Source organism: Brassica napus, chromosome C5 (genome assembly GCF_020379485.1).
Source record: "Brassica napus cultivar Da-Ae chromosome C5, Da-Ae, whole genome shotgun sequence".
Taxonomy (NCBI): Eukaryota; Viridiplantae; Streptophyta; class Magnoliopsida; order Brassicales; family Brassicaceae; genus Brassica; species Brassica napus.
The window spans coordinates 2,573,777-2,601,745 of NC_063448.1; the positions used below are offsets into that span (position 1 = coordinate 2,573,777).

The following is a 27,969-nucleotide window of genomic DNA, read 5'->3' on the forward strand; positions in this document are numbered from 1 at the left end:
GTGTTCTTAGCCAACCAAGTAAACAAAGGACAGCATCAAGTGCTTGTGATTTTCTCTGAAGCCATACATACTAAAAGGATGAAAACGTGATTGATTCTTCTGCTCATACCATTCAACAAGTCTACTCCATATCTTATCTTAAAAGGACGGCTTCTCTCACCAATGTGAGCAGCTACGATGAGCAGACATCACTCCCTAGAAAGCCACGGCTATAAACTTCCTGTCCAGGAAAACAGCCATCCGCGACACAATATAGTTATATAGACCATATATAGCTTTTTATCATTCTCATTTCCTGACTTGTGTATTTCGTGTTCCTTCATCCTTATGCAGTTATGTGTTCCAACAACTGCTTCTGCTGCTATGGGCTTTTGTCTTAAGACCCAACTAAAGCCTAAAAGCTATGAAAAGTTGAGTGCAAGTGGGTTTGTTCGTCGCAGTTTGGTCCACCAATATTCCACGTCCAGTATTCATCAGAATAAATCATATGGTCCAAAAGCATCAAAGCGTGAATCAATATTCAACGACAACGGCTCTCTTTTCTAGCAACTTGTACGAGTATCGTTGAGACCGTATCTTTGAATCTATAAAGATAAAACATGGAAAGACCCAGTTATCTTTTATGCAACTCTTCTTGGTTGGTTCCTTATAAAAACAAAACAAAACAAAACAAAAAAGGTGAAACGCCCTAGGAAAAAAGGTTCTGTCTCCTCGAATTATCTTGTCCATAGTAAAGCTGCTTTATGTAACCTTTTCACCACGGTCTTCTTGTGATCTCTGCCTTTCTTTAAATCTTTGGATTCTGATTCTTCCTCTGCCTTGTGTTATAAATAACCTGCAACTCAAGCAACTAGAGTCGCAAGCAAAAACCAAACTCCAACTCCCGCTTTGGTTTCAGGAACCTCCTTCATTTTCTTGAAGACAGCTAAAACCAAGAAGAAAATGGACAAGGTTCTGAGAATGTCATCGGAAAAAGGAGTGGTTATATTCAGCAAGAGCTCGTGTTGCTTGTCCTACGCGGTTCAAGTCCTCTTCCAAGATCTTGGGGTTAGCCCTAAGATCCACGAGATCGACAAGGACCCCGAATGCCGAGAGATGGAGAAGGCACTGATGAAGCTAGGCTGCTCAAAGCCAGTTCCAGCCGTCTTCATTGGTGGTAAGCTCGTTGGTTCCACCAACGAAGTCATGTCCATGCACCTAAGCAGCTCCTTGGTTCCCTTAGTGAAGCCATATCTATGTTAAAAGAAAAGGTCGGAATGTATTTCAATAAGGAAACAAATGTGAGCCAAATCTTTGTAATGTGTTTTAGTAATTATATTGGCTGTGTAACCTTAAAAGTTATATAAAATGTCTTTTCGTCCAAGAACAAAGAGATGGTAAGCCCACACTGGCGGGTGGTACGGCAGGCTTGGAAAGACGCTAAACATAGTGGGTTTGAAACCTGCCACTTAGATTAATTGCGCACATATGTGAATAGAGGTATTTTATATGGTTTGTCTCCTCCGGAATTAGTCGGGTCTTTTTGGATCCGGACGACCCGGGTTACCAAAAAAAAAAGAAATAGGGGAAAGTGTAATGGAAAGTAACTAGATGCATTCTTGATTAGTAAATAGTAAGTAAATGATCCAAACCAAACACACAGAAGCAGAACTAAGTAACGTACATAACCAGACCATAAATGGCAACACACCTCGCAAGCGTATTGGCAACATATACTAACTACTCTTACATGGATTACACTAACTTCTTTCTGTACAAAGTACAAAGAAAGAACAAAAACAAAAACACACTGAACAATCAAACAAAGTGTATATGGTTTGGAGAAAGTTGCTATCTAGGTGCAACAGAAGGAACTATTCCACTGACGAGGTCAGAGCCAGAGACATCCATCGATGTATAAGGATTTGGATTCTTCAAGAACGACGAGTTTGATGACGATGACGGCTGACTCGTTGTCTCAGACATATCCTCCCTTTTGGCTGTCTTAGATTCCGGCATCAGTTCCCATATGATTTCCAGTTCTCTTACAACTTCCGCCATTGAAGGCCTAGCATCAGTCTCCTCTCTGCAGCATCGCAGAGCTAACGTTGCAAACTTCTCGATGCATTCAGCTGGAACTGAGCTCATTCTCGCATCCACGACTGATGATATCGAACCAGACTGGTACGCGATGTTAGTCTGGCGGGGAGAAAACATTTGAAAACGGTTATAGATAACTGACAAGAAGGAGAAAAAAAGAAGAAGCTCTTACTATCTAAACTAGACTTACCTCTCTAACTATGTTCTTGCCATGTGTGATTGGCTGCATCCCTGTCAAAAGCTCCAGAAACACTACGCCTAAACTATATACATCGCTTTTGTCAGTCAATTGATGAGTCAAGAAATATTCCGGGTCAAGGTAACCCTGCAAGACAGACAAGAAAAGTCTCAGTCATGAGACTGAGAAACAACTTTACAGCAACCTTGGTACCTTTATCCGGAACCGACAAACCGAACCACAAAAACAAATTTTGGTTCAGGTTTGGATCCTATCAATTACCCGAGCGAATCTTATATTTCTAAAACAGAAAAAACGGAATCAAGAATCGAATGGATATCCGAATCTCAATAATATAGTTTATATACTTGTAAATACTAATTATATTTATTTTTAAATAATCAAATATTTTTAAATACTATTTATAAACCTAATGACCTGAAATTACCCGAATACATTTAATCTGAAATATTTAAATTTATCCAAAATTTTCTTCAAAACTTATTTAATCTGAAAAATTCAAATTTTCTGACTTTAAACCGGAACCAAACTGGACCCGAAATTATCTCGGGTATTAGTTGGTTCTCAATTTTATTACTAAAACCGAGTCAAAAACTGAAAACCAAAATAAATCAAACCAATATCAGAAATGCCTAGGCCTAGCAACAATGAAGGAACCTTACCGGAGTCCCTTTAACAACAGTAGACACATGATGAGGCGAGATGCCTTCCATATCAGGCACTGGAGCGAGTCTCGAGAGTCCAAAATCAGCAACCTTTGCAATGAACCTTGAGTCCAACAAAATGTTACTAGCTTTGATATCTCGATGAAATATCGGTGGATTAGCTTCTGTGTGCAAGTACAAGATTCCCTTTGCTGAGCCTATAGCAACCCGCATCCTCATCGCAAAGTCCAACGGCTTTTCCAACTTAACTGTCACACCACAAAATTTGTAAATCAAATGGTAAAGTGTTATCCACAGTGAACAGAACCACACAGAGAAACAAGTAACAAGCATACCAGAAATGTTGTCACGCAAAGTACCATGTTCCATGTACTCATAAACCAGCATCTGCACGGTTACAAAGCAATAAGAGAAACGTAAAAAAAAGGCTTTGGACCTTAATCAGAAGAGGGTAGGTTTTGGAAACAAAGTACCTGTTCGCCTTCTTCATCACAGAATCCAACCAAAGCAACAAGGTTCCTGTGGTGTAGCCTCGACAACAGTTCAATCTCAGTTAGGAACTCCTTCTCACCCTGCAAAGACCCCTCTTGTGCTCTTTTAATTGCCACAGCCGTTCCATCGACAAGGATACCTTTGTAGACTTTTCCATACCCACCTTGCCCAATTTGAGTGGAACTGCTAAAATTATCCGTGGCCAGAGCCAGCTCAGCATATGTGAAGCTCTTTACCCCTTCTATCTTCAAAGAAGCCTTGGAAGCTGCATATGGATATGAATCAAAAAACAAATCCGAAAAAAAGAAACTATTCTCAACATCCAAAAGAAAAATGCTTACATCGCTTTCTCCTAGAAACGGCAGCGTATCCTTTCATACGTTTCCTCATAATGATAAGTGCAATAATAGCAGTTATGGTCACTGCAGCTGCAACTGAACCAAGTACTATACCCGCTATTGCACCCTTACTTACACCAGACGGCGAACCTTGAGGAAACACTAAAAAACAAAACAAAACCAAAGCATGCATAAATTTTACGATCCATCCGAAACCACAACATATAATATTAGTTTCGTCTCAGCAGTCATTTCCAGTTGAGCTAACGACCTCTGGTCTATTTTCAAAAATAAAACATCAGAGGACGAATATACTACTGCTACTGACCATCTCTGTAGACCTCTAACAATGTGAAGTTCATAAGTTCATAAGGCCCAAAGAGATCTCCGTCAGGGATGTTCCATCCAGTGAACATGCCCCTTATCCGCCTAACCTCGCTCCGATTGAATATGAAAGAGTTGTTGGGATTTGAACCATTAACAGGAAAGAACTTGAGATACATTCGGAGCCTAGGTCCTTTTTGCCACCGGAACGAGTCAATGCGCAGCTGATGCAGATTCAAACTAAGACCAGAGGTGATGTACTGCTGAAACTCGGATACGTAAGGCACAAAATCAGAGAAACCGGGACTTTTCAGACGATATCCAACGAGCAGAGGAGCAGCGCAAAAGCATTCTCTAAGAGGCTCTGGAGATAACTCATAAGGAGGTGGGCAGATAGAACAAGTTGTGTTACGTCTGGTTGGGCCCTGGTTGCTGTCTTGCTCGGTTGGAGATCCACATAACTGAAGCAAATTTCCATTTGAGCATAAAGGATTCCCCTGAAGCCTGATTAAGAAAATGGAAGATGTCAAATGGATACGGGAAGAGTGGGACATTAATCTTAGGGAAACAGTGTAGAACATTTCAGAATGAGCTAAAAAGATCAAAAAACTGTTATATACATCATTGAGTAGCTAAGTGATAGGGCTGTGATTTTGAACCGGATCGAACACGCCAAAGCTAAGCAAAATTTTCGGTTAGTTCAGTTAGGAGTTCGGTTTGATTCAGTAGATTTTTTTTGAAAAGTTCGGTTTTCGGTTTGGTTCTACAATCGGGGTTAAAAAAGTTATAACCAAACCATACCAAAACCCCAAACCAAATTAACCAAATTTCAAATCGAAATAACCAAACTAACCGAATTTAACTGAACTTATCCGAAATTTTAACAAAATTAAACCAAAATATAACCGAAATCAAAAGCTTCGGTAGGATTTTCAAAACCCAAACTACCGAATACCAAACCCAACTTTCTTTCGTAAGATTTATGTTGAACTGAACTACCCAAACCCGTAGGCCTATACTGTACCAAGCACTAATAAGCATGTAAGGGGATCTAAAAAAGGGAAATAGAAAAGCGCAGAAGCAAACCAGACTGTCACATTTGGGCGGGGATCAGATCTGCCAGTAATATTTGAAAACCTATTGTTCCTCAAATCCCTGAAAAAACATTTAAGGACAAATAGGTTGTCAAGAGAAGTTGGCACATGCTTGTAGATCAAATAAAAGGAGATATGATTGTGCGTCATACACGATGAGAGTCTCGGTTGAATTCAACACTCTGTCCTGGTATATGCTAGAGGGAATGGAACCACTCAGAGCATTGTTTGCAACCGACCTGCCACATTATATAGACAACCAAAACAAACCATTAGCCATCTTCATGTTCATGTTCCAAAAAAAGACAGAAGTAACTAACAGCAGCATCTCAGAAACCGTAAAAGCTCACTACTTTGATCAGACACACTTACAGCTTTTGAAGCCGTGGAAGGCCTGAGAAATTTGTTGGAATGGTTCCAGTAAAACTGTTATTAGACAGATCGCTGCAGTATTTTTTCATCAGAAGATATCAAACTTTAAGAGCTATCCACTTCTAACAAAACAAAAGCTAGAATCATGAAAGGTGCTAAGAGTCTTTTTACATGGTTGTGATGTTATCAGAAAGCTTCCCTGTAGGTATAGATCCATTCAACTGATTTCGACTTAGGTCCCTTGAACAATAAAGAAACAAAAAATGATATTAAATACGCCAAGGCAGCTACAAGGATTGTCTTAAGGAAGCGGCTTAGATATTAAACTTACAAATAACCAAGGTTTGGGATGCTGCTAAGATCAGGCATTGGTCCTTGCAAGCTGCAGTTCCTAAGACTCCTGCCCATGACAAAAATAAAATAAAAAAAGAAGTGCATGTTAGCTTACTAAACGCATATATATCTCTATGTGCAGGTTAGCTCAGTGACTTTGAGTTTTAGATACATTGTGAAACTAGCACTTACATCTTCAAAAGCTTAGTCATGTTTCCATAAGAGGGTGGAATCGTGGTCCCATCAAAATGATTGTTATCTAATTGCCTGCCAAAAAAAGAAAGGTCAAGAAGAGAAGAATAAAATGCATTGATCACCAGAAACTGTGACATAGACTCACAGGATAAGCAAGTTTGGCATGTTTGCTAACTCAGGAGGGAGATAGCCAGTTAAATTATTGTTGTCAAGAAGGCTGTAAGAAAAATAATAAATGTTCATCAAAATTAGATGGGTAAAAGCATGTGTGACATGCCATCGACGTAAAAGCTGAGTTTAAGATACCAAACTCACATGTGAACAATTGAAGGTAGGCTTCCAAGCTCTGGAGGAATCTGCCCGCTAATTGAATTATTGTTCATGTGACTGCAAAGAAGATAAGATGGACAAAAAATGCAATGAGTGTAACATACTCAAAAAGTGAAGGAATCGTTTTAACCAAAATTATGTACAATAAGATATAAGAGATTAAAAGTAACTCACAAGTGCTTAGTCTTGTTTAAATTTGCAAAGGATTTGGGGAGTGGTCCTGAGATACGGTTTTCATCAATCTGTATTCTATCCAAGTTTGGAAGATAGCCAAGCTCCTCTGCTAAGTTTCCAGTTAATAGATTCCCATTCAATAGCCTGGAAGAGTTCAATCGACACAATGAGCCAAGTAAAGACAAACAGATAAAAGGCATAATAAGAATCAAACTTGATGGACTTACAAGAGTTCCAAAGACTTGATATTCCCAATTTCTTTTGGTATACTTCCGGTTATCTTGTTCCACATGAAATCCCTGAAGAGGTAGTTATAACACACAAAGAGAGTTATTCAGCGTTACAGGTACAAAAAGATGAAGCTAGTTATTAAAAGTTTTAAGTACGTACAAGGTTGCTCAAAAAAAAAAAAAGAAGTACGTACAAGATAGTAAGACGAGTCAAGCGTCCCAGGTCCGGGGACAATGTCCCTGAGAGATTCATGCTAAGCAATTGCCTTCAATGAAATTAAAAAAAAAAAGAAACTTTAAAACAGTTCCACAAGGAAGATCATTAAGTATTATTATCAACAAAAAGAGGAGTAGTCAGTGAAGGAGAGAGTACAGTTCTTTGACGTGAAGATAACCATCATCAAGAGTGGAGTTCCAGCAGAGAACACCAGTCCAGTTGGAAGCACACGGATCACCACGCCCCCAATTTCTCAATCTCTGAACTGGATCGTTTAAACTTTCCTTTATCGCTCGCAAAGCCCTCACTGACTCGGAAAAAAAAAAAAACAATGATCAGCAAGCGAGAATCAAAAAGCAACGAAAACCCATTCAACTGTTCGAAGATCTAAACCGAGTAGAAGGTGAAAGTAACAACCTTCGACGGGATTGGTGATACCGTCTTGAGCAAAAGCAGAGGACCAGAAACAGAGGAAGAAGAAGAGGCTAAACAGAGGAAGGAGACGAGAGACACGTGACCAACACATATCGAGAGGAGGAGCAGACTCAAGATGTCAATAGAGAGAGAGAGTTAAAAGGGAAAGAACATGATCAGGTTGTAGAGACAGTGAAACAGAGGAGAGAGATGGTCAGACAGAAGACAAAGTAAGAGAAAAGTGGTTGGGGTTTTGTTGAAAGCGTTGGAGAAGAAAGAAGAGTGATGAAACGGACATTTTCTTATGTTTGACCATATCAACCCATGGAGGAGAGCGTCGAGGCGTCATCAATAGTTTCACTTTCGCCGCCACCATTACTCAGCCACCTTCTCTGCTTCCGTCAAAACCGTATGTTTCTATTTTTCTTCATTTTTTAAAATGATTGCGTTTTGTGACCTGTCTTTGACCTTTGTGTTTTTCAAATTTGAGTAATGACATTAGGTAGATTAGATTATACTAGTATATATAATGTGCAAGTGCGATGAATTTACAATTATTGTATAGTGTTAATTAAATACACTAACCTCTTTGAATCTTCCATGATCAAAATTATTTTTTTGTATTTTAAATAGTATCTAATGGCAAATAGATATAAGAAAACAAATAAATCATTGGTTATATTAGATATATGGAGTTTTGTTGATGTATCAATATCTATGTGCATTTTGGACCCCGCGAAACTATAAAAGTCACGGCTTTATTGGAACACTGTTTGACAGAGCGAGTAGATTTAAAAATATTATAACTTTTAATATGTAAACATAATAAAAGTTAAATACATAGTAAGAAAAATATACGTAAAAAAGTACAGATTATAGCTAAAAATTTTAACATGTCAATATAAATTTATATGCGATGGACTTTAAAATTAAATTGTATATTTGTTTTCATAAAGGTAAATTATAAATATAAGATTAAATGAAACATAAGCAATAGTCTAATAAAATATAAAAGGAACAATGTATCAGAAAACAAAAGAAAATGAAAAATAGAGACAAAATAACTGCTGTCAATAATGTCTTCAGAAGTCTTCGTTTGAAATCCTATTATGAGCAATAGCAAAGAGATCATCTTGAGAAATTAAAAACATTATTTAACAAAATATGTGAATGTATGTATTACATCAATCGTAAAGCATCAATTTCTGGAACACCAGTGGGGTCGAAGACAATTTTGGAAAACCCATCAATGTTAGTAACCTTCTTAAGTCGGCCTTATTATGAAAGATGAAAAATATTAGCAAGATATACATATAATATCAGCTCCAAAAGATTTATTATATAAAATAAATACAATAGATTACCTTGTCTCCAATTAATTTGCCAACACTGTAAAACACATAATACTATGTCTGCATCTATAGAATTCCATAAATCATTGAAAATATGAGCAAGTGCACCATAAGCGACACACTTAATGATGACGTTACTCCAAAAAAAAAAGATCAAACCATGTGATACTATACAAGTTCTGGTCACGCAAACTTTATTTCACAAATATTCTCAGATCGATTAAGATAAGTATTTCAATTCTTCGAATTTTGTTTCCTTGAATACATTAACATTCTCATTTTTCTTTTCTATAATAAATTTGATCCCGTGATTAATTCAATTGTGTTTCCTTTTAAATTTGAAGCATTAAGTTTTGGGAATAAAAAAGAGATTTTCGATGACTTGAATCTAAAAGATCATAAAACAATTTGAAGCTCATATTAGTTTTTCAAAACATTATGATAAACATTGTTTACTTGTTGCAAGATTAGATATGAACATCAATACATGTTATGATATTTTATTATAAATCGGCATATCAAGCTAAAATAACCAATTCAAACCGTAAAGAACTTAGTTGTACGAAGTTTAAAGAATCAATTATTTACTCAAGCGTAAATGACTTAAAACACACGTATATTTTATTGCCTTATTTAAATGAACCACTTCCAAGTTTTCGAGCAAACAATAAAGTCTCTCTTTGAATGGTAATAATATGTTGCCTTAGTTAAATCCCCGTTTTTTTTTAAAATCCGAGTGTAATGTTGATCGAAAATTTTATAGTATAATGTAATGACCAGTGACATTTGTTTGTAATTATTCTAGTTGAGAAATGACTTTTAAAAAAATGAGGTGAGAGTGCATATGGTGATGACACCTAGAAAATGACACACATGTAATAAATACACGAAGCCAAGATTATTTTTTATCAATGTTCCTCGAATAATAAAAAAGGGATTATCAAATTTATTAGTGTTGAACTGTTGATTGTGACCGACTTTCTAGAATGTTATAGTCACTATTTATAATGTAGAAGATGTCGTATGAATGAATGATTATGATTCTAGCACACTAGAAAAATAAGAAGATAGTATTGACAGTTCAGTTCATATTGAAAGAAGAGAATGTCAAAACGTGTACTGACTCGTGAACTATTATTATGGATTAGATAACTTTCCTAACCCAAATTGATCTTTTTCTTGAAAAGACAATAAATCTACAATGGAAACCTACTTCCATTGATATAAAGCTTATCTCTAAATTCGAAGAGAAGAAAAGTCATCTGTTTACATTTGGTTAAATCATAAAATAAGACAAAAGGAAAATAAAACTTTAGCTGGTACAAGTAAGCATAGTATTCTTAATTGCCAGTGGGTCGATGTTTTAAATGATACCGGTCCACTTCCGGCGCTTAATTAAGAGGCCTCCTAACCAAAGAGGTAAAAACAATTTAAAAGTAATATGGTCAAATTGAGGAGAGATCTCTTTTATTTACTTTGACCAGAGCAAATAAAGTGATGCCCAACTGCCAAATGGCCCCAGTGAAGACAAGGCCCAAAACCCATCATCACAGATCCACAGAGGCTATATTTATATTAATAAAAAATGTTAATAGCGCGCGCCAGGTAGGGGTCGAACCTACGGCCTTCTGCTTAGGAAACAGACGCTCTATCCACTGAGCTACAGGCGCAACAACTTTGGTTTTTGAAATGGATACATTTGTCGTTTATATAGTAATAACTGTCCCTAGGCCTGAGCGTTTGGGTTCGGATCGGGATTTTTGGATTTCGGTTCTATTTTGTAATACTTCCTAGGTCCTATTCTAGTAAATTTACAAGTACGGATCAGATTCGGATACAACGCTTCGGTTTCGGATCGATAAGTAACCATATATCATTCGGATTCGAGTTATACCGGATCAATATGGATATATCTAAAGTAAAATCTAAAATTTAAAAGTAAAACATAAAAAATATATACTTCTTTGTATATAATGGAGTATTTAAGGTATTTATTTAAATTTTAAATACTTATTGTTAGATATCATATCCAAATAAATATGAAATTGAATATTTGAATCACATATTTATGTTTCAAATATTTATATTGTATATTAATTTGGACATTCGGATCAGTTTTTTCGGATATTTTTTCGGGTTTTCCGGTTATCCGCCACTATGTACGCTTCAGTGTACACCTTAGTGTATGATAGGTGTACACCCTAGTGTACGCTACGGTGTACACCCTAGTGTACGCTACGGTGTACATCGTAGGATACACCATATAGTGTATAATATAGTGTACAATATGGTCTACGCCCGGTGTACACTCCCATGTACGCTCTATTGTACGCCCCACTGTACGCTCGGTGTTCAATTCATGACTATAGGTGTACACGCCAAGATGTACCATTCATGCTAATAGGTGTACACGCCAAAAATGGGCTACATGGCAATTGATATCTAATGATTTTTAGCTTTGATTTTTTCATTTAATTTATTTTCTAATACATTTATTTATGTGCATATATGTGTTCAACTCTATTAACAGAGGGTAGTAGTACAAAATTGGTAATTTTGAGCTAAATCAAAGAGACAATTGTTTATTTTGAAAGTTTGTATTTATAAATGGAAGTAATAAAAATCAAGGATCGTGCTATAATAAAGATGCAGTGGAATGAATAATTAAGAAATTTGTTGGTTTTTGAGTTTTTATTTTGTGACCATTCGTGAAATTATGAAAATGTACTGGAATGAACAATCAAGAAGTTTATGGTTTAATTTGAATAGACATATGCACAATTAATATGTTTTGGGTTAAAAAATAAATTATACAAAACGTGAAGGACTAAATGTGCAAAAAACCCAAAAGTAGCCATTGATGTTATCGAGCTTCTACAGAGCCGTGACGGCGAGAGAGATGAGGTCACGACGCCGACAATGTTGCTTAAACGCAACATAAGAGATTTCGAGATGAATCAACGCGTTGGAGGAGATGACAAAGATGATTATGATAGATCTCCTTCGACGAAGTTGGAGAAGACGAGAAGCGTCTACGACAAGAGCTTTGTTCATATCAACATTGTTTTTTCAGGTGATGACCGTTCAACTTCTTTATCTTTATCAGCTTTTTTCCAATAAAATCAAGAATCATAGATTTCCAGATTTTCTCTTAAATTTTTTCTATCGTGAAAAGTTGTTTCTGTGTTACAGAGAAAGAAGAAAAATAAAATTAAATATTGTGGGACCCATTTAATTTCAAAAAAGAGCCTAGTTAGCTTGTAGTTTTAAAAAACTACCTTAAGAGCAAAAACTGCCTTATATTGACATAAAAACATACTCAAAGTCGATGGTGAAGTGTGAATAGTTGAATTAAGGAACGTCAACAATGTTGTTTTGGATTTGATCAGAGAGACACTAATGGACTAGCAAATGAGAACACGGAGCTAAGACTTAGGTTACAATCACTGGAACAACAAGCTCAGCTTCGCAATGGTAAAATAATTAAAAAAGAAAATTAATTATTTGTATACATTTTTGTTTACTCTGCCTCTGTGATCTTCATTCTTCAGTCTCTTGCTTTTGACTTTTTTTTTTTGTGTGAATGTAAAAAACAAGCTTTAAACGAAGCACTGAGGAAAGAAGTGGAAAGGATGAAGATTGAAACAGGTGAAGTCTCTGGTGATTCAGATTCGTTTGACATGGGACAGTACTCTCATTCAACCTTCATGGCGATTCCACCGTATCATAGTGGTTCAGTCAACGGCCAGGATATGAGGTTCAATCAAAACCATCCAATGGAGAAGTCGAATTCTCAGAGCGTGTCGGAGTTTCTACAGAACGGGCGGTTGCAAGGGCTAGAGATAAGTAGCAACAACAGCTCAAGCATTGTCAAGTCTGAAGGACCTTCTCTTTCTGCTAGTGAGAGTAGCTCTGCGTATTGACAAAGACCATGCAGAATACAACTGTTTATATTAGGGGTGGCCACGGACCGGATATCCGGAATTTTAAGGATATCCGTAATCCGCTCCGTTCCCTACGAATAATTGATTTTTCGATTCGATCCGTAATTTTACGGAGGATATCCGTAAAATCCAACTTTTTACCGGATATCCGATTCGATCCGTAAAAAATAATAAAAAATAAAAAAATAAAAAATAAAGAAAAAGAAAAAAAACCTTATATAAAATAATAATATTTCATTACAATTTTTTTTTTAAATTACATAATTTAAAATTTTTAATAACTAAATAATTAATTTAGTGAATAAATACATTATAAAACTTATATATAGATATAAAATTTTATAAACATGTATACATATATACGTATATAACAGATCAAATCGGAATCCGTTTTTAAAATATTAGTATTTGTGATTTGCTTCGTCTTTGACGGATATTGAATTTTAGTATTTGCTTTGATTCGTTAAGTTACGGATATTCGGATTTTTCGGATCGAATCAAAACGAATAACGGATCGAATCAAAATTTGCGGATATTTTGTCCACCCTTAGTTTATATACCTTTTATAAATTCATTTTATCCTTTATTTTTATTCTTTTCTTGAGGTGCCAATACCAGACGTATACAAAGTTCTGTTGGTTCCACGTTTGTTAGGTTGGTGATTATGAGTGTCATTGTTTGTTCTGCAAGGAACACAAAAAAAACATTCTTATAGATTTGTTTTCCCTAAGGAAACTGTGATGTTTTTCCATCTATGTTTTCTTTTTGCTTCATATTGTTTTATCTTGATTCATTCAAGTAGTTGACCTTTAAACTGAATCTGCTCATGTAAATTTGCATGTTGATCTTATGATTTATTTATTTATTGATTTTCATGAAAAGTGAAAAAAAAACGAGGTGATGAAAAGAGAAAATAGAGCTCAGGATTGTGCTATGCCATCGATAAGATGTGAATACAATGGACCAAACCATCGCCTAGCGTTTTCGTCATAGCTCAGGAATGCACCAGCCGGGAATCGAACCCGGGTCTGTACCGTGGCAGGGTACTATTCTACCACTAGACCACTGGTGCTTTGATGTTAGTCACTTGGTGTTAACGTTTAATATACCAACTTGATATAAGAAACTTCTTTTTGCATTTTTTTTTTTTTTTTGAAAGAATTTTAAATTTATTCAAATAAAAAAAAACCTTTGTACAGAGTTTTTATCTGCTTCCATATGCAAAGACAATAAAAGAATCCAAAAGAATTATGCTTTGTATAAATTCCAAAGCTCCACTATCCTCTGTCAAACCAATCCTCCATCATCTTCTCATATTTTCTTCCTACCCTCCTTCCCAGTGAAGATATTCTGTTTCTAATAAGCTTATCGAGTTTTGCAATCAGACAAGCAGCTGGCTGCGATGCCTCACCAACTCTTCTCACATTCCTCTCGTGCCATATCTCATAAGCCATAGCCTGAAAGCAATAACGTAGTAACACAGTCGCATTCCGCTTGTGTAATCCTTTCTCAACAATCCGAATCACTCGATCCCATTTATACACTTCTCCATGCCCTGCCAAGTGTTTGATAGTTCCATTCCAGACTTCCTTAGAGTAAGAACACTCAAAAAATAAATGGTCACGAGTCTCAGCTTCCGTCTTACATAACCAACATGTAGAAATGGCTTGGGAATTCCACCTCAGGATCCTATCTCCTGTTGCTAGTCTATCATGAATAGCAAGCCAAATGAGGAAAGAAAATCTCAGGGTAGCTTCAGTAAACCAAACTCCTTTCACCCAGGACACCTTCGGAGATGGGTTTCTTACAAGATTCCAAGTATGAGATGTTTTGAAATCTGTTTTAAACTCACCATTCTCCCTTTTCCAAAGACAGATGTCATCTTATTGATTAAGACCCTTAGTTTTGAGTGCCATAATCTCACGATCAACCAACCGAAGAGAAGGAACCCGATGCGCCTTCTTGCTCTATACATCTGAATAGCTTTCTCCACCGTAGAGTTTATAGGAATACCAAGATCCATACACCCTCTTGCTCCTGTTAGCTCTATCAGTTGACCAAGTGATGACCATTTCTCGTGCCAGAAAGAGGTGGTGGCTCCATTGTTTACTTCCTTCTTAGTTAACTGCATAGCCAGAGGCCGCAATTTCAAAAGCTTCTTCCACATCCACGATCCGCAGTTACTCTTTCTTTTTGCATTTCACTCATCGAGTAATTTGTAAAATCTGGTAAGAAAAGTAAGTTTCCGTTATTCAATTTCAAAGGAGGTTATGTAAAAAAAAAAAGTTTCGTGAGTATTAAATTAGAGTGAAGAATCACTTCAGTGATTGTCTAGGACAACCCTGAAGCTGGTAAAAAGATTACCCAAACCCAATATCTCTGCCCTGATACGTCCACTTATTCAGTTACATATTTAGGCCCATTGGCCCACACCAATATACAGATACCAAAGTGGAGTAAACATGTCTATTTTGCCTTTCGTCATCTTTTGCGTGTTGAGAAAATGTTACAAACCTCGTATTAGAACTGGCACCATGAAACAAATATGTTATCATCGTAGAAACTCGTTTGCTATCAACAGGTAGTTTGATACATGCATGCAACATTCCTGAACTATGTTATAGAATTAATATATACTCCTTTAGATTTCTTTTTAAAAAACTAATATTGGATTAATGGAAATCATCTGGCGTCAACTTCACTGTTTGTCTGTTAGGGAAATAAAGTAATTAGAAAAGGAGATTAGTGTTTGTAACTTTGTTTGTCTCGGAAAGACCTTAACGAAAAAAGGCTAAACAAATCTGAATCCATTATTCTTTGACTAGGTTGTGGTCAAACTTAGCCTCCTTAAGCTAACGACTAAGTATACGGTACCATTATGTATTTTAAGAAATTATATAGTAGACTGATCTACTCCAGCAGAAATAGCAGCGAAGCATCTCATATACGAGATGACGTATGCACTGAGGTCATGCACTTTCGAAAGGCAACATAAAAACCCGTTTACTTTGCTACGTCTTTATGTAGCCACGTAGGCAACATAAAAACATACTCAAACTCGATGGTGAAGTGTGAATAACTCTCTACTCACAAAAACATTTTACCAATTTTTGATTGGTTTAGATATGTCATCAAATAAAGTTTGGGGACAAGAATGTAAATTGCAAAATTTGTGGGCCCCACCCTAATTAAATTGATTCATCTCTGCTTTCAACCTTCTTCTTCTTCCCCATACCTCTGGAGATCTCCAGATTTTCTCTCTCCCCTCCTCGCACCTTCGCCGGCGTAAAGTCCCTCCTTTTCTCTCGCCGGCAGTTTCGAATTTCAAAATTCTCCGATTCAATTTTCCAAATCATGGCGATTAGGGTTACCCTCACGTACTCCAGCTACGTCGCTAGGAACATCGCTTCCTCCGCCGCGGCTCGCGTCGGCGCCGGAGACGTCCGCTCGTGCTTCGAATGCTTGACCCGTCCCAGAACCTTCACCCACAGTCAGATACCCGACATCGATAAATCCCCTCCTCGTGCTCGCCCAGCTTCTCCTTCAATGTACAGCACCATCGCGAGGGAGCTCCTCGAAGAAGGAAGCAAAAGCCCTCTCGTGCTGGGGATGATCTCAACCATGAGTCCGAATTTGCTAGGGATGAACAACAACGTGCTGGGGATCTCGCCGTTCAAGGCTTCTTCTGTGATCCCGTTCCTTAGAGGGTCGAAGTGGATGCCTTGCAGCAGCATTCCGGCGACTTTGTCGTCGGATGTTGCTGCTGACATTGATAGGGGAGGAAAGGTTGAAGTGAAGATGGAGTTGGGTCGTGATAAAGGCTCGAGCTTTGTTGGAAACGGGTGGGTTAATAAGCTCTTGAGTATCTGCTCGGAGGATGCTAAGGCTGCGTTCACGGCGGTTACTGTTTCTCTTCTGTTCCGTTCGGCGTTGGCTGAGCCCAAGTCTATACCTTCGGTGTCTATGTACCCTACTCTCGATGTGGGTGATCGTGTTATGGCTGAGAAGGTGAGGTTGCTGGTTTATGGCTATACAATTGTGCATTTTGAGTATGTTTTCTCCCTCACTAGTGTTTGATAGTAAGATTGATGTTTTATCTTTGAGAGGCGTTTGAAAAAAATGATTTTTTTTTTAATTTTGCATGCTAAAAGATATCTTTTTAATTGTATCCGTCTTAGATGTGTCTGATGCTAATATACATGCTAGAATGCATACCAATCTTCATGTCTGAGTAATTGATGAGTTATTGACTCTGTGTATGTGTTTTTGGTGTTGGTCAGGTCTCGTACTTGTTCAGAAGGCCAGAGGTTTCGGATATAGTCATCTTCAAGGCTCCTCCGGTTTTGGTGGTAGGTCTCTAATCACCATTTCTTGTTTTTTTTCCAGATGTTTTAAAACTTGTTTCAAAGGTGTTTGATATCCTCATTTGAAAAATTGCAGGAACATGGTTACAATTGTACTGATGTTTTCATAAAGAGGATAGTTGCAAGCGAAGGTGACTGGGTTGAAGTAAGCCCTTAATCTAAATCAATTGTTAGTTTATCCTATTTGTCCAGCCTCCTCAAGACATGCCTTTACCCTTTGTTTTTTTTTTGTATCATGTAGGTCTGTGATGGAAAGCTCTTAGTGAATGACACCGTTCAAGTTGAGGATTTTGTCTTAGAACCAATGGACTATGAAATGGAACCAATGGTAAGCAAACTTGCACTTTCCTAGTTCAATGATTCTCGATCTTAAAGTTGTACAAGAGTAACACAGCTAAGTTGGTTTATTCTTTTATTATTTGCAGTTTGTCCCTGAAGGTTTTGTCTTTGTCCTAGGAGACAACCGCAACAAAAGCTTTGACTCTCATAACTGGTAACCACTTTGGAAGATATCTGCTGTTTCATAGTTCTTGTGTGTTAAATGAACTAACTATGTTGATTAATTGGATGATTGTTAAACGCAGGGGTCCACTTCCAATAAAGAACATCATAGGAAGATCCATGTTTCGTTATTGGCCGCCGAGCAAAGTTTCAGACACAATACACCACCATGAGCAAGTTATGCAAAAGGAAGCTGTTGATGTTTCATAACCGGTACAGATGTGTGTTGACGGTTCTTAGGATTAAGTAGGAGATTGGATAGATGATGAGGTGGTCCCATCCATTTTGGCCCTGAAGCCAACGGAGCAATTTTTTCCGTTCTGTGTACTCTCAAAAGAAAAAGGAAAGATGGAAACATTTGTTTGTTGCTATGATTTTTTTTGTTTGTGTTGAATGAAACCTAAAAGTGCAACCTAATCATTGTAATGACAGTCGTCAAGGCGTAAAGTAAGTAGTAAACCGGCAAATAAGCTAGAAAAGCTTAGTTTCATGTCAGTGTCTCCAACAAACTAGATAGAGAGTGACAAAAGAGCAACTGAAAAGTGTTTTCATGCACTGAACCCCCGACAAAAAAGAAAGAAGAGCTCAGGTGTGGCGATGTCATCTGGAAATCAGAAGATTGCGAAGGACCCAACCATCGCTTAAACCACAATTTCATCACAGCTCAGAATGCACCAGCCGGTAATCGAACCCGGGTCTGTACCGTGGCAGGGTACTATTCTACCACTAGACCACTGGTGCTTTGTTGATTCATATATTTTAAATATTAAATGACATAAACGAAAGAAAAAAAAAGGTGGGATTCTCTGTATATAATCCATGTAACGGAGTCCGAAATCAAACACACGTTTCCGGCATTGATGAATACAGCCACAACACCAAACATGAGATAAAAGAAAACAAGAAGTGAGGAGTGTATATAATCCGTGTAAAGGAGCATGAAAATCAAACACAAGTATCCAAATTCCAGTATTGGTGAATATAGCCACAACCTTGGTATACAGTTGTATCACTAGTTCCAAATATGACAAAAAAAAAAACTGCTCTGTATAATAAAGTTGGATCATCAAAGCAGTGTCCGCCCTCTCACTCTGCTTTCTTCCTTTTTCCCATACGGTGTGGAAAGCTGTTGTTTTCTTTCAGTCTCCCCTAATTCTCTGCTATGCGATTGTAAAAGTGAACAAACAAACAAAAGAGAGAATTAAACAAGTTAAAAATAAAATAAAAATCTCTCTGACAAAGCTGATACAAAAGAGAGTTGACATATATATATATAAAAAAATATAACGATGTTCAGCTTTTAGGCTTAAAATTCTTTATTTGAGTTCCATACAGGAGCCGCCGTCTTTTGCACACCACCACCACCGTCTGATAACACTCCGCTTCCATTTTCAACTGCTATTAGCGGATCCTTCTCGCTCTCTTTCATCTGCTAAACCCAAACTAACATTAGTTTTTGTTTTCTCTTCTTTACGTAAGGACACCAATATAACATCACACAAATTCAGCATAGACCTTTTTACCAACCAAAACAATGCCTAAGATTCTGTTGTTTATTCTGATAGCAGAAGTCTTTGCCCTCTAATTATCTCTTTTATTGTACCATTGATTTAGCAACTAGACTGAAACCACTTTCTTAAGGAGAAGATGGTTTCGAACGAGAGAAGTAGGTTACTCCTATTTAGCTAGAGGAAATATACCTGAGGCAACTGAGTTGAAGATGTTTCAGTTGCCTTCTGCTGAGTCTCAATCGAGCAGAAATAGGAATACACAACCATTCCAATCACCGCCACCATAATACCGAGAATGTTGCGCCAGTTGAATGGGTCTTTCAACAACACATAGCCAAACGCTAGAACCAGGCATGTCTTAAGATGTCCAAGAACCTGATATGTGACCGGAGACGTTTTTCCAATCACTAGAAAAGTGCTGAAGTTTACAGAGACTGATATGAGGCAGGACAGGACGATGAAGAACTGCAGTAAACAAAAGAAGCACGCGTAAACATATGTACACGGAAGCAAGAAGACCAGTGATTAAGTTGGGTAGAATCCCTAGTATATTGACTCTTACCACAACTTGAGAAGTGTACTTGAAAGCAAACACATTCTGGTTGGTTAGGAGCCCATCCAAAAATGGACCAGTGACGAAAAGTGTAATTGCTTGATAAGGGCAAGACTGATAAAGAAGTTGCGTGGATGAAACTTTGAACTTCTTCTGGATGGTGTTTGTCATCTGTGTATAGTTGGTTAAGAGAACACCATCGAATTGGCACAAGATAAAATATAAAGAAAGGTAGAAAGAATAAGAAATGGGGAAAAGAAGGGCTAAGAATAGGATACAATTTGAGCAACACAAGTTGTGATAACAGCCAGCAGCGACAAGACAGAACCCAGCATATTAAGCTGAAGATCCGTGACGGTTGCAATCCCAACACCAAGGAGAAGGATGGTTAATGAAAACTGAATTTTTCGACTGCAAACAAAAAGAAGAAACGTGTCATAAACTAGGCCCTTGACCAGAGACTACAAAAGGGACATTAGAGTAGCACTAAGTTGCTCGTCGTTAAATTAGAAGTCTGATAGTCAACTACAAATGCATGACCATGGGAAAAGATAGATGATGTCGTATAAAACAGTATCCTCCAAATTAATAATTGTTCAAGTGTAATAGAAATATACACTAGTTAAGAAAACTTTGAGTGCTAACCTGAACATTTTCCTGAAGAAGAGTGTCTCCAAGAGAACAGTACAGGGGATGATTGCTAGTTTCGTCATCTAATATCAACAGAGGAGGAAATGTGTTAAAAGGAAATCATCATGTGGCAACTGGAATGACAAAGCTATATTACCTGGTAAAAACCAACGGAATTAAAGCCAAGGCTAAGGTTCAATAGCCCTATGGAGATTCCATTCAGTATGCCAAATCCCATCACAGCTCGTGGATCAAAAGGCTTGTGTTCAAACATCTTCATCCATAGTGCCACATGAAGGGAACAAAACGTGACCAGAAGATGCCAACTAGTCAAAGTAGTCGCTGTACATAGAAAAAACTAACAAGAATAAGTAACAAGTTAGCCCTATGAATGAAATCAATTGCCCCTGTATGAAGTAAAAATGATCTCTAACCAATCCTTTCAACACCCACACACTCTTAGAATAAACTTTTTAGCAAACGAATAGATCCAAAAGGAAATAATCTCTAACCCCTATGATAGATACCTATCCATCAACGCTTAAGAGTAAACTTAAGCATACGTGCATAGATATCCAGAGGAAATAGTACATGGATAGATACTCAACGGGGGAAAGAAAGAGGTTACCGAAGGTGAAGCCAAGGGTGCTAATAAGCGCCTTGTTACAGATCACGATCGACACAGACGATACGACGGATAAACTCAAAGCGCCGATTGTTCCCAGCTGGAACTTCTGGCCCTCGCTCATCTTCGCTCTCCTAATTTTTTTATTTTTATTTTAATATTAATCTCTCGCTTCAATCACGATCTATCTATCCACCAAAATAATTTCACATCGGTTTCCGAATCACAGGTGAGAAAAACGTTAAGGAAACAAGATCGATCTGGAGAAAACGAAACTCATACGTAAATGCGAGAGAATCGAAGCTGGGGGGGGGGGGGGGGAAGCTCAACTGCACCAAAAAACGGAAGTCGTTAGATAAATTTTGAAACAGAAGTTGGAGAAGGAAGTTATAGAAACGGAAGAAGCCATAAACCCTAGATCTGCCGTTGTGAGAGAGAGAGAGAGATCAGAAAATTAGTTGGAATGGATATTGAGGAGACGCGAAAAGGAAAGAAGATATTAAGGAGGGAGAGAGAGAGAGAACTCACGGGAGAAGGAGAGGTGATTCAAACTTCGACGGAGGAGAAGAGATTCAGATTGTTTTGGTATATAAGAGAGAATCCTATTTTTGCGATTCGATGATGGTCTGCACTCACCACCGTACAGAGGAAAATAGTGAGGGAGAGAGAGAGAGAGAGGACGAAGATAGTTTTCGCTTGGCCCCACCAGCAATTTACCGCGGGATAAAAACCTAATATATTATAAAAATTATTATTACATATGATTATATAATCGATAATTTTATAATTCTATTTATATAATACGAACTAGTTTACGAATAACAATTTTATTTGTATCATATAATAAAGTAGTTTTTTTTGTTAATTTATAATCAATAATATTGTTCTAAAACATTAGTTCAAAACTTTGATATATAAAATGTTAATCAATCATTTGACTTAGGAAGCTTCTACTACGATGTTATATTCTAAATCAAATTCTATTCAAATGGTCACTAGCTGGCATGTTTGTATAAATCTATATCTCAACCAACCGACAAAACATATTTTAAAATGCTCAATCATAATAAAAGCGACATTTTGGTGTTTTTTGCTCAACGTATAACAAAAAAAATTAAGCTCAATGAAAAAAATATCAAATGAAGAATTGAAAACTAGTGTTAAGTGTTGTTTCACACTAACTAACAGAGGCTAGGGTAAAATTTAGAAGTTGACTTGAAAGCCACAGCGTCTGCAATGACCTGCACCGACTTGGGATCTGTCTGAGTTTCTTTCATATCGGTGTTGCATCCCCACATCCTAACCGCAAGCCTACGGCATTTTGGTGATGATTCTCTGAAATAGGTTTTGTACCACTCGATCACATCTTTCTTCTCTATGCTTCTTAGTTCTTCTGCTTCTTTGTGTGAGAAATCAAACATGTACCTGTGTGTGAGACAGAGTCCACTCCATTTTGTCAGTGAATTGAACTTTTATACGAACTTTATTTGCGGATCTCATACTTTAAATTCTTGAGATCCTTACCTTTTGTCAACAATCTGACTCCATAAGTCATTTGTCTCGGACAAGAGAGAAGGGTCCTTTTCCAGCAATCTAGCAATCATACCGCTACGATAATCTTCAAAGGATTTTTCATCCAGTTGTTCCTGCAATTAAAACCAGAGTAATATTTGTGGAATGAAATGGAAAAAAGGCTTCAACATAGCTTAATATCTTCTTTTTTTAATTATTTACAGACTTACTAGCAGAGCTTCGATGTCTTTTATGAAATTGTCGACTCTCTCGAGCAAATGAATTGGACCGTATTTGGAAGATTGAACACAGAAACAGAAACCCTGGACACGATAAGTTAAGCGAGGGCCACACTCAACAACATAACCAAGCTGCTCCTTTGTCCTGTAACCAAAATCACATTTTATATATATGACTATACATAAATACGGTTTGATCTATTACAAAAACTAGAGAAACATGTGATGACTAACCTCAACTGATTGAACAATGGCTCTCCTATGATTTCATGAAAGAGATCCAGCATAGCTTTCATTCTTGTTGACTGAGCTTCTTCTGGCTCTATTTGATAGTAAAGCTGCAAAACAGAATTCATGTTCAAATTCATAGCCATGACTATATCCGAGAAACCTACTATATCTTCTACTTGGCTGACTTTACCTCGACTACTGAGTTTGTTTCAGATTTGTTCTTCACAGTGACATCTCTTACAAGTTTGGCATTCAAAGGGAAGCACGTTATCTGCTCCCCATGTCTACATTTGACTGGGAGCGGTTCAACTGTCAGACTGTTTTTGAATATGTTTGATATGTTTACTGTTTCGTCTTCTGACAAATTGCCATGACACAGAGCCTCAATATATATCTGCAAACATAACAAAAGTTTCATTTAACAGTTGCCCAATTCAAACAAAACCAGGGAACAATCGCAAAGGCAAGTAGTCGAGTATTTAAGTTAAAGGGAAAACACATTAACTGTGGTTGGTGCAGAATGTTACCTGAGAGCGGATTTCAGGAATAAAGCTGTTGAGATCAGTGAGAGACAAATCATTTAGTACTGACAGCTTCTCGTCGCTGTCATAGATTCGTTTACACAACAGTTGCAGTCTCAAGTATGTGGAATGGTTCAAAGGCTTCATATTAGTATTTCTAAACCCTCTCTCCATGTTTTCTTTGATAACCTTAGATAGAGACAGTAGTCGCGGGTGAGGAAAAGAAGTTGACACACAAAATGAAGTTGAAGACTGAATGAGAATAAAGAGTATTGACAAACTATACATGCAAAATTTCATATACCTTAAATCGGTCCAGGCTTGGCATGAAGGATTTGGCTATGGCTAAGATTTTTGATAAGAGGGCTGGAATTTTTTCATTAAATCCATATACTTTAAGCTCTAGTTTATCACCATACATAGATAAAGAAGTTTCAAGTTTTGCTATACTGGCCTGCAAAAAATCAGATCATTCGTGTCAATACAAAAACAAAACATCTAAAGCGATCTTCCCAAAAGGTAGTTACTTGCCTGGTATATGATCTCATTTAGCTCGTCTTTCAGAAGGTTGATAAACAGTTCTGTCAAAAGACAGTTCTTCACACTGTCATATGCCCCCTTCAAATTTATGCGGAAGTATGTATTTGCACGGGGAACCTTAAACGTTTCGTCAAGCTTGTACCAGAACTTCATTAACGGTTCATCAATTAAACATTTAGGGGGCGACTGACTTTTGGGATCCGCGTCCGAATTAATGGCCCGGATGGAAAAATCACAAGGGATGAACTGGTTTTTTGAAAGAAGATGCAGAGCAGTATCTACTTCTGAAGGATTGCTCCATGTTTCCATCAAAGTCAACGGAACTTCTTCTTCAACGTAACGAGAACCGAACCAAGGCTCAGTTTGGAACTCTGAAAGAAGGAAGTTTCAAAAGAAAGATGAATATTAATATGCAATCCAAAAATTACATTCTCAGCAAATCTCGAAAGTACCTTCTGACTTGACTGACTTCGAAACAACATCAATCCTCATGTTTTTTGGTGTGAAGAAACCCATGAGATCTTCTATCATTTTTGGATCCCATGTCTGGTATACATAATCACCATAAATAACGTGCTCTACTGGATAAGCAAGCATATTCCCTGTACAATAACACTTTCTATGGTCACTATACATCAATGCATAATAAAAACTGAAAAATATTTAGGCTTTACATGCCAATATAACCTCTATTAACGCCTTAAAAGAACTAGACGAGTGACAATACAAGTACAAACCTGAGAGCTCAGCAGCATAATCATCTGCAGCCTGCTCCTCAGCATATCTGAAGTCCATGTTCCCAATATCTTGGAGTTCCTTGAATATCCATTCTTGTGGCGACGCATCACGCAATAACTTGATATATTGATAGATGTAGCCAATGATGTCATAAATCTGCAAATATAAGTTGCCATAAGGTCCAGTAAAAATGAGTAACATAGAAAAAGTAAAAAAAGGAGATGATATGAAGCTATATACAATTGAAAACGATTGAATCACCCCTGCGTTAAGCTTAGTTAAAATTTGTTAATTCACCTTCTCTAAACCAGAATCAGTGAGATGTATGGACATTCCAAAAACATAGGCCAGAGACGAGCGGTTTATTCCATCATCCCCAACACCAGCAGACAGAGAGGTTATCCAGCCCTTTCCTTTAAGGAATGAATGAAGACTTCCTCTACCCTCTGAAAAAGATAACGGTACAAACAACGTTCTTCAATATGCAGTTTACATGAGTGCCTGCACAAGCACGCTTCAAGAAAACTATATATAAACCATAAAAAATGGATGTGATTTCGCACCGTGTCCTAATAGGTGTGCTAGATAGTCCTCCGGCTTCTTCACATAGGCATGGCGAAGAGGAGGGAGAGTCCATGTCAAATCAAGAGTATGAACATCTCTGACCGCTTCTAGGCGATATAATTTACCGCCTTCCCAAATAGGACCTTTTGCCTCCAGAGTTGGCCTAATTTTGGATCCGTTTTTGACATCGCCAAATAGTTCTACAACCCAACTTTCAAGCAAATCGAGAGGTTCTGCAAGATTTAATAGGTAAACCATAAAATTACAATAAACTCAGACAGCAGATAAAAGCCAATTTGAATGCAAAAACGTTTTCCAAGAATTAGAGCGAAACACATCATAAACCCAGAGTATTTTACCTCCTCCAATGACAACGAGTTTCATCAATCCACCGTGGTAATATTCCTTGTACAATTTTACGATGCATTCCCGTAGATCAACACCATTTTCCATTGCACCACTCAAGCTCTTCTTGTTACCTTACAGCGCACACGAAAAACAGATTAACTTTAACTTGTTTCATGAACAACTGAAGTGTGGCAACAAAGGTACACCGAGATGTCATGTCCTTACCCCATGCGAATCTATTTAAAGGATGACCCTTTGTAGACGTGTGGCACTGAAGTTGTTGCAGACGGCATGCATCATTTTGGATGGCCTGGTTAAATTCTACAAATTTGGATCTTGTTAGCAAGACACATTTAACTATATAAGAGGTTAGTTTATCTGAATGTTGATAGAAGATGAATCTTTCGATAATTTCTAACAAGAGACTAAGGGCCTGATTAACAGGCATACCTGAATCAACAGCAAGGAGTTCTCGTTCCATAGCTTCAGTCTTCATCAGCGGTGCAACAAAAAACTGAGAGAACCTAATAACAAGAGAACAAACCAAGGTCAATGATAACAAACTCTAGTCATGCATACCGACAAACGTATATCGTCCACCTTGGTAAATTTACAGCAGATGATAGTTAAATAGATAAGTGAAGTGTCAGCGGAACCAAATGTTGTACCTTTTTAAGGCACCCTGAAGGAATTCTCTCTTGACTTCAAAGTGATAGCAAGTATGCTCCATTTCGGTGTATGCGTTAGAGGATCCTCCATGCTTAGACAAGTAACTATCGTACTACAAGCAAAAAAAAGTCAAACCCAGAAGAACTCAAAGGATACATCATTCTAACAAAACAAAGTCTGTACAACGGTCAAAGTTGAAAAGACGTAATCCATTATCCAAGTTCTGAGTAAACATCTCAGTTATATCTAATCATGCTAATATGGTTAGTTCCTTAAACCTTAATTCAACGATAGAACCATCAGAAGTTATCAGAATACTTCATTTCATTCATATGAATCTATAAATAGTGAAAAAAAAAGAACATAATGCATTGCTTACTTCATTCTCATCGGGGAACTCAGTGCTACCCATAAAAAGCATGTGTTCTGAACAAAACATTAACATGAGAGTGAAATCCACAGCAATAAACAAAGAAAGTGAATTCAAAACTCATAGAAAGATGAAAATACCAAGAAAGTGAACCAGGCCTTGCGCCTCGGGAGGATCCAAGAAGCTGCCCATTGCAACACACATAGCTGCAGCTGCCTAAACTCAAAAAACCATACGAGTTTAAAATAAATATCTGACGAAGAGTAAGAAGGCAGGTGATCTATCTTAACCTTTTTGGTCTGATGATCCTCTTTGCCTTTCACTTCATCCTCATCCTCATCCTCATCGCCTTCCATTTCTTCATCTTCATAGCTCCCGTCACTTTCTTCTTCTTCTTCTTCTCCGTCCTCATCCATTTGATCACCGTCGGTGTTCTGTCCATCCGCCGCAGAGCCGTCGAGATAAATATCTGGATCGTGGATAAGTAGAGCAGACAATCCGTTCTCCAATTCAATCACTCTGTATACCCTCCGATCGTTGGGTGACTTCACCACTACACTGTCCAAGCTCGAAACGGCTTTAGTTACAGACATTGTCCTCGCTCTGAGAAGATAGCGACTCGCGAAGAAGGTGTGCTGCTGCTGCCGCAAGAGTATCTCCTTCTTAGGTCTTTTGAATCCGATTCCGCCGCTATTACCTTCTTCTGAATTTTCATTTATTTTTTATTAAAAAAAAAACAAATTAGAATTAACTGAAAACGCAATATCAAAAATGTTAAGTTAAACATCGTGCCGTTATCTTCGTAGAGATACGACATGTTCGCCGTTTCATACTTCCACGTTTCGTCTTCTCTCCGTCGACGTCGCCTCTGAAATCGAACCTCCGGGAACGAAAGAGAATCGAAAATTTGAATAATGAAAGTGGTTACAAACCTAATTGACCTTTACTGTACCATCCAAATCGAGGCAATGAATCGACTAGCGATAGAGTGCGGATATCTCTGAATACCCCTAACATTGTGTGGTTGAGTTAGCAACGATGGCACTGTCGCAGTGGAAGGAAGCTATTCTCGAAGGAACTTTCATCGAGATTGAGAAGAATCTCGAGCAGCAGTTGGATAATCTATGTAGAGCGAAAAGAAGCAATCAGATCGATGCGATAAGGTTTAGTTGTTTGGTTGCTCGTGACCACTTGTATTATAGCTCTCGACGAATATGGACGGCTCACAATGACGCAAAGGCTTGTCAGTTGTGAGACTGACGGATGAGAATACGAGAGACAAAGCTTTGGCTTCTTTGAGG

At 37.6% G+C, this 27,969-nt stretch overlaps 6 protein-coding genes and 3 non-coding genes across 19 annotated transcripts; 3 read left to right on the forward strand and 6 right to left on the reverse strand.

Annotated features, from left to right (window-relative positions):
• Window positions 1-664: 664 nt before the first annotated feature.
• On the forward strand, window positions 665-1,363 carry LOC106401875 (monothiol glutaredoxin-S11). Its single transcript, XM_013842485.3, has one exon. It carries the CDS (start codon window positions 943-945, stop codon window positions 1,240-1,242), a length of 300 nt encoding a protein of 99 aa, XP_013697939.2. The 5' UTR covers window positions 665-942; the 3' UTR covers window positions 1,243-1,363.
• Window positions 1,364-1,576: 213 nt separating this feature from the next.
• On the reverse strand, window positions 1,577-7,954 carry LOC106401874 (probable LRR receptor-like serine/threonine-protein kinase At1g06840). The gene is made up of 20 exons (XM_013842484.3): window positions 7,460-7,954; window positions 7,199-7,349; window positions 7,020-7,091; window positions 6,823-6,894; window positions 6,596-6,739; window positions 6,407-6,478; window positions 6,237-6,308; window positions 6,089-6,163; window positions 5,895-5,963; window positions 5,735-5,803; window positions 5,564-5,635; window positions 5,344-5,430; window positions 5,184-5,252; window positions 4,102-4,601; window positions 3,777-3,935; window positions 3,417-3,700; window positions 3,279-3,330; window positions 2,941-3,191; window positions 2,270-2,404; window positions 1,577-2,178 (listed from the first exon to the last, which is right to left on the reverse strand). The coding sequence occupies exons 1-20, from the start codon at window positions 7,566-7,568 to the stop codon at window positions 1,831-1,833; spliced, it is 2,862 nt and encodes a 953-aa protein (XP_013697938.2). The 5' UTR covers window positions 7,569-7,954; the 3' UTR covers window positions 1,577-1,830.
• Window positions 7,955-10,405: 2,451 nt separating this feature from the next.
• On the reverse strand, window positions 10,406-10,478 carry TRNAR-CCU. Its single transcript has one exon. It is a non-coding gene; the product is annotated as a tRNA-Arg (tRNA).
• Window positions 10,479-11,727: 1,249 nt separating this feature from the next.
• LOC106398240 (transcription factor RF2b-like) lies at window positions 11,728-12,731 on the forward strand. Its single transcript, XM_048756661.1, has 3 exons — window positions 11,728-11,871; window positions 12,198-12,282; window positions 12,406-12,731. The coding sequence occupies exons 1-3, from the start codon at window positions 11,728-11,730 to the stop codon at window positions 12,729-12,731; spliced, it is 555 nt and encodes a 184-aa protein (XP_048612618.1).
• Window positions 12,732-13,753: 1,022 nt separating this feature from the next.
• TRNAG-GCC lies at window positions 13,754-13,824 on the reverse strand. The gene has a single exon. It is a non-coding gene; the product is annotated as a tRNA-Gly (tRNA).
• Window positions 13,825-15,952: 2,128 nt separating this feature from the next.
• On the forward strand, window positions 15,953-18,112 carry LOC106397389 (probable thylakoidal processing peptidase 2, chloroplastic). The gene is made up of 6 exons (XM_013837973.3): window positions 15,953-16,760; window positions 17,033-17,101; window positions 17,193-17,261; window positions 17,358-17,444; window positions 17,542-17,609; window positions 17,701-18,112. The coding sequence occupies exons 1-6, from the start codon at window positions 16,107-16,109 to the stop codon at window positions 17,825-17,827; spliced, it is 1,074 nt and encodes a 357-aa protein (XP_013693427.2). The 5' UTR covers window positions 15,953-16,106; the 3' UTR covers window positions 17,828-18,112.
• Window positions 18,113-18,198: 86 nt separating this feature from the next.
• LOC125588217 lies at window positions 18,199-18,283 on the reverse strand. Its single transcript, XR_007324606.1, has one exon. It is a non-coding gene; the product is annotated as a small nucleolar RNA snoR114 (small nucleolar RNA).
• Window positions 18,284-18,515: 232 nt separating this feature from the next.
• Window positions 18,516-21,591, reverse strand: BNAA10G27970D (UDP-xylose transporter 3). 10 transcript variants are annotated; one of them, XM_013842699.3, is made up of 10 exons: window positions 21,465-21,591; window positions 21,212-21,265; window positions 20,940-21,124; window positions 20,469-20,653; window positions 20,327-20,394; window positions 19,960-20,092; window positions 19,691-19,852; window positions 19,318-19,593; window positions 18,951-19,049; window positions 18,516-18,774 (listed from the first exon to the last, which is right to left on the reverse strand). In XM_013842699.3, exons 3-10 carry the CDS (start codon window positions 21,058-21,060, stop codon window positions 18,757-18,759), a joined length of 1,062 nt encoding a protein of 353 aa, XP_013698153.2. In that variant the 5' UTR covers window positions 21,061-21,124; window positions 21,212-21,265; window positions 21,465-21,591; the 3' UTR covers window positions 18,516-18,756. The 10 variants fall into 10 exon arrangements, with proteins under 10 accessions (XP_013698153.2, XP_013698152.2, XP_022559288.2 ...); XM_013842698.3 differs by having other exon boundaries at window positions 18,516-18,777; XM_022703567.2 differs by having other exon boundaries at window positions 18,951-19,046; window positions 21,465-21,483.
• A 389-nt stretch (window positions 21,592-21,980) lies between these two features.
• LOC106401128 (nardilysin-like) lies at window positions 21,981-27,875 on the reverse strand. 2 transcript variants are annotated; one of them, XM_013841576.3, is made up of 20 exons: window positions 27,601-27,875; window positions 26,959-27,371; window positions 26,809-26,884; window positions 26,678-26,724; window positions 26,298-26,410; window positions 26,080-26,153; window positions 25,855-25,950; window positions 25,641-25,760; window positions 25,281-25,514; window positions 25,015-25,163; window positions 24,717-24,873; window positions 24,432-24,581; window positions 23,971-24,350; window positions 23,744-23,893; window positions 23,446-23,628; window positions 23,109-23,312; window positions 22,922-23,025; window positions 22,679-22,832; window positions 22,461-22,582; window positions 21,981-22,361 (listed from the first exon to the last, which is right to left on the reverse strand). In XM_013841576.3, the coding sequence occupies exons 1-20, from the start codon at window positions 27,683-27,685 to the stop codon at window positions 22,118-22,120; spliced, it is 3,255 nt and encodes a 1,084-aa protein (XP_013697030.1). In that variant the 5' UTR covers window positions 27,686-27,875; the 3' UTR covers window positions 21,981-22,117. The 2 variants fall into 2 exon arrangements, with proteins under 2 accessions (XP_013697030.1, XP_048613799.1); XM_048757842.1 differs by having other exon boundaries at window positions 27,461-27,816.
• Between the last annotated feature and the right edge of the window lie 94 nt (window positions 27,876-27,969).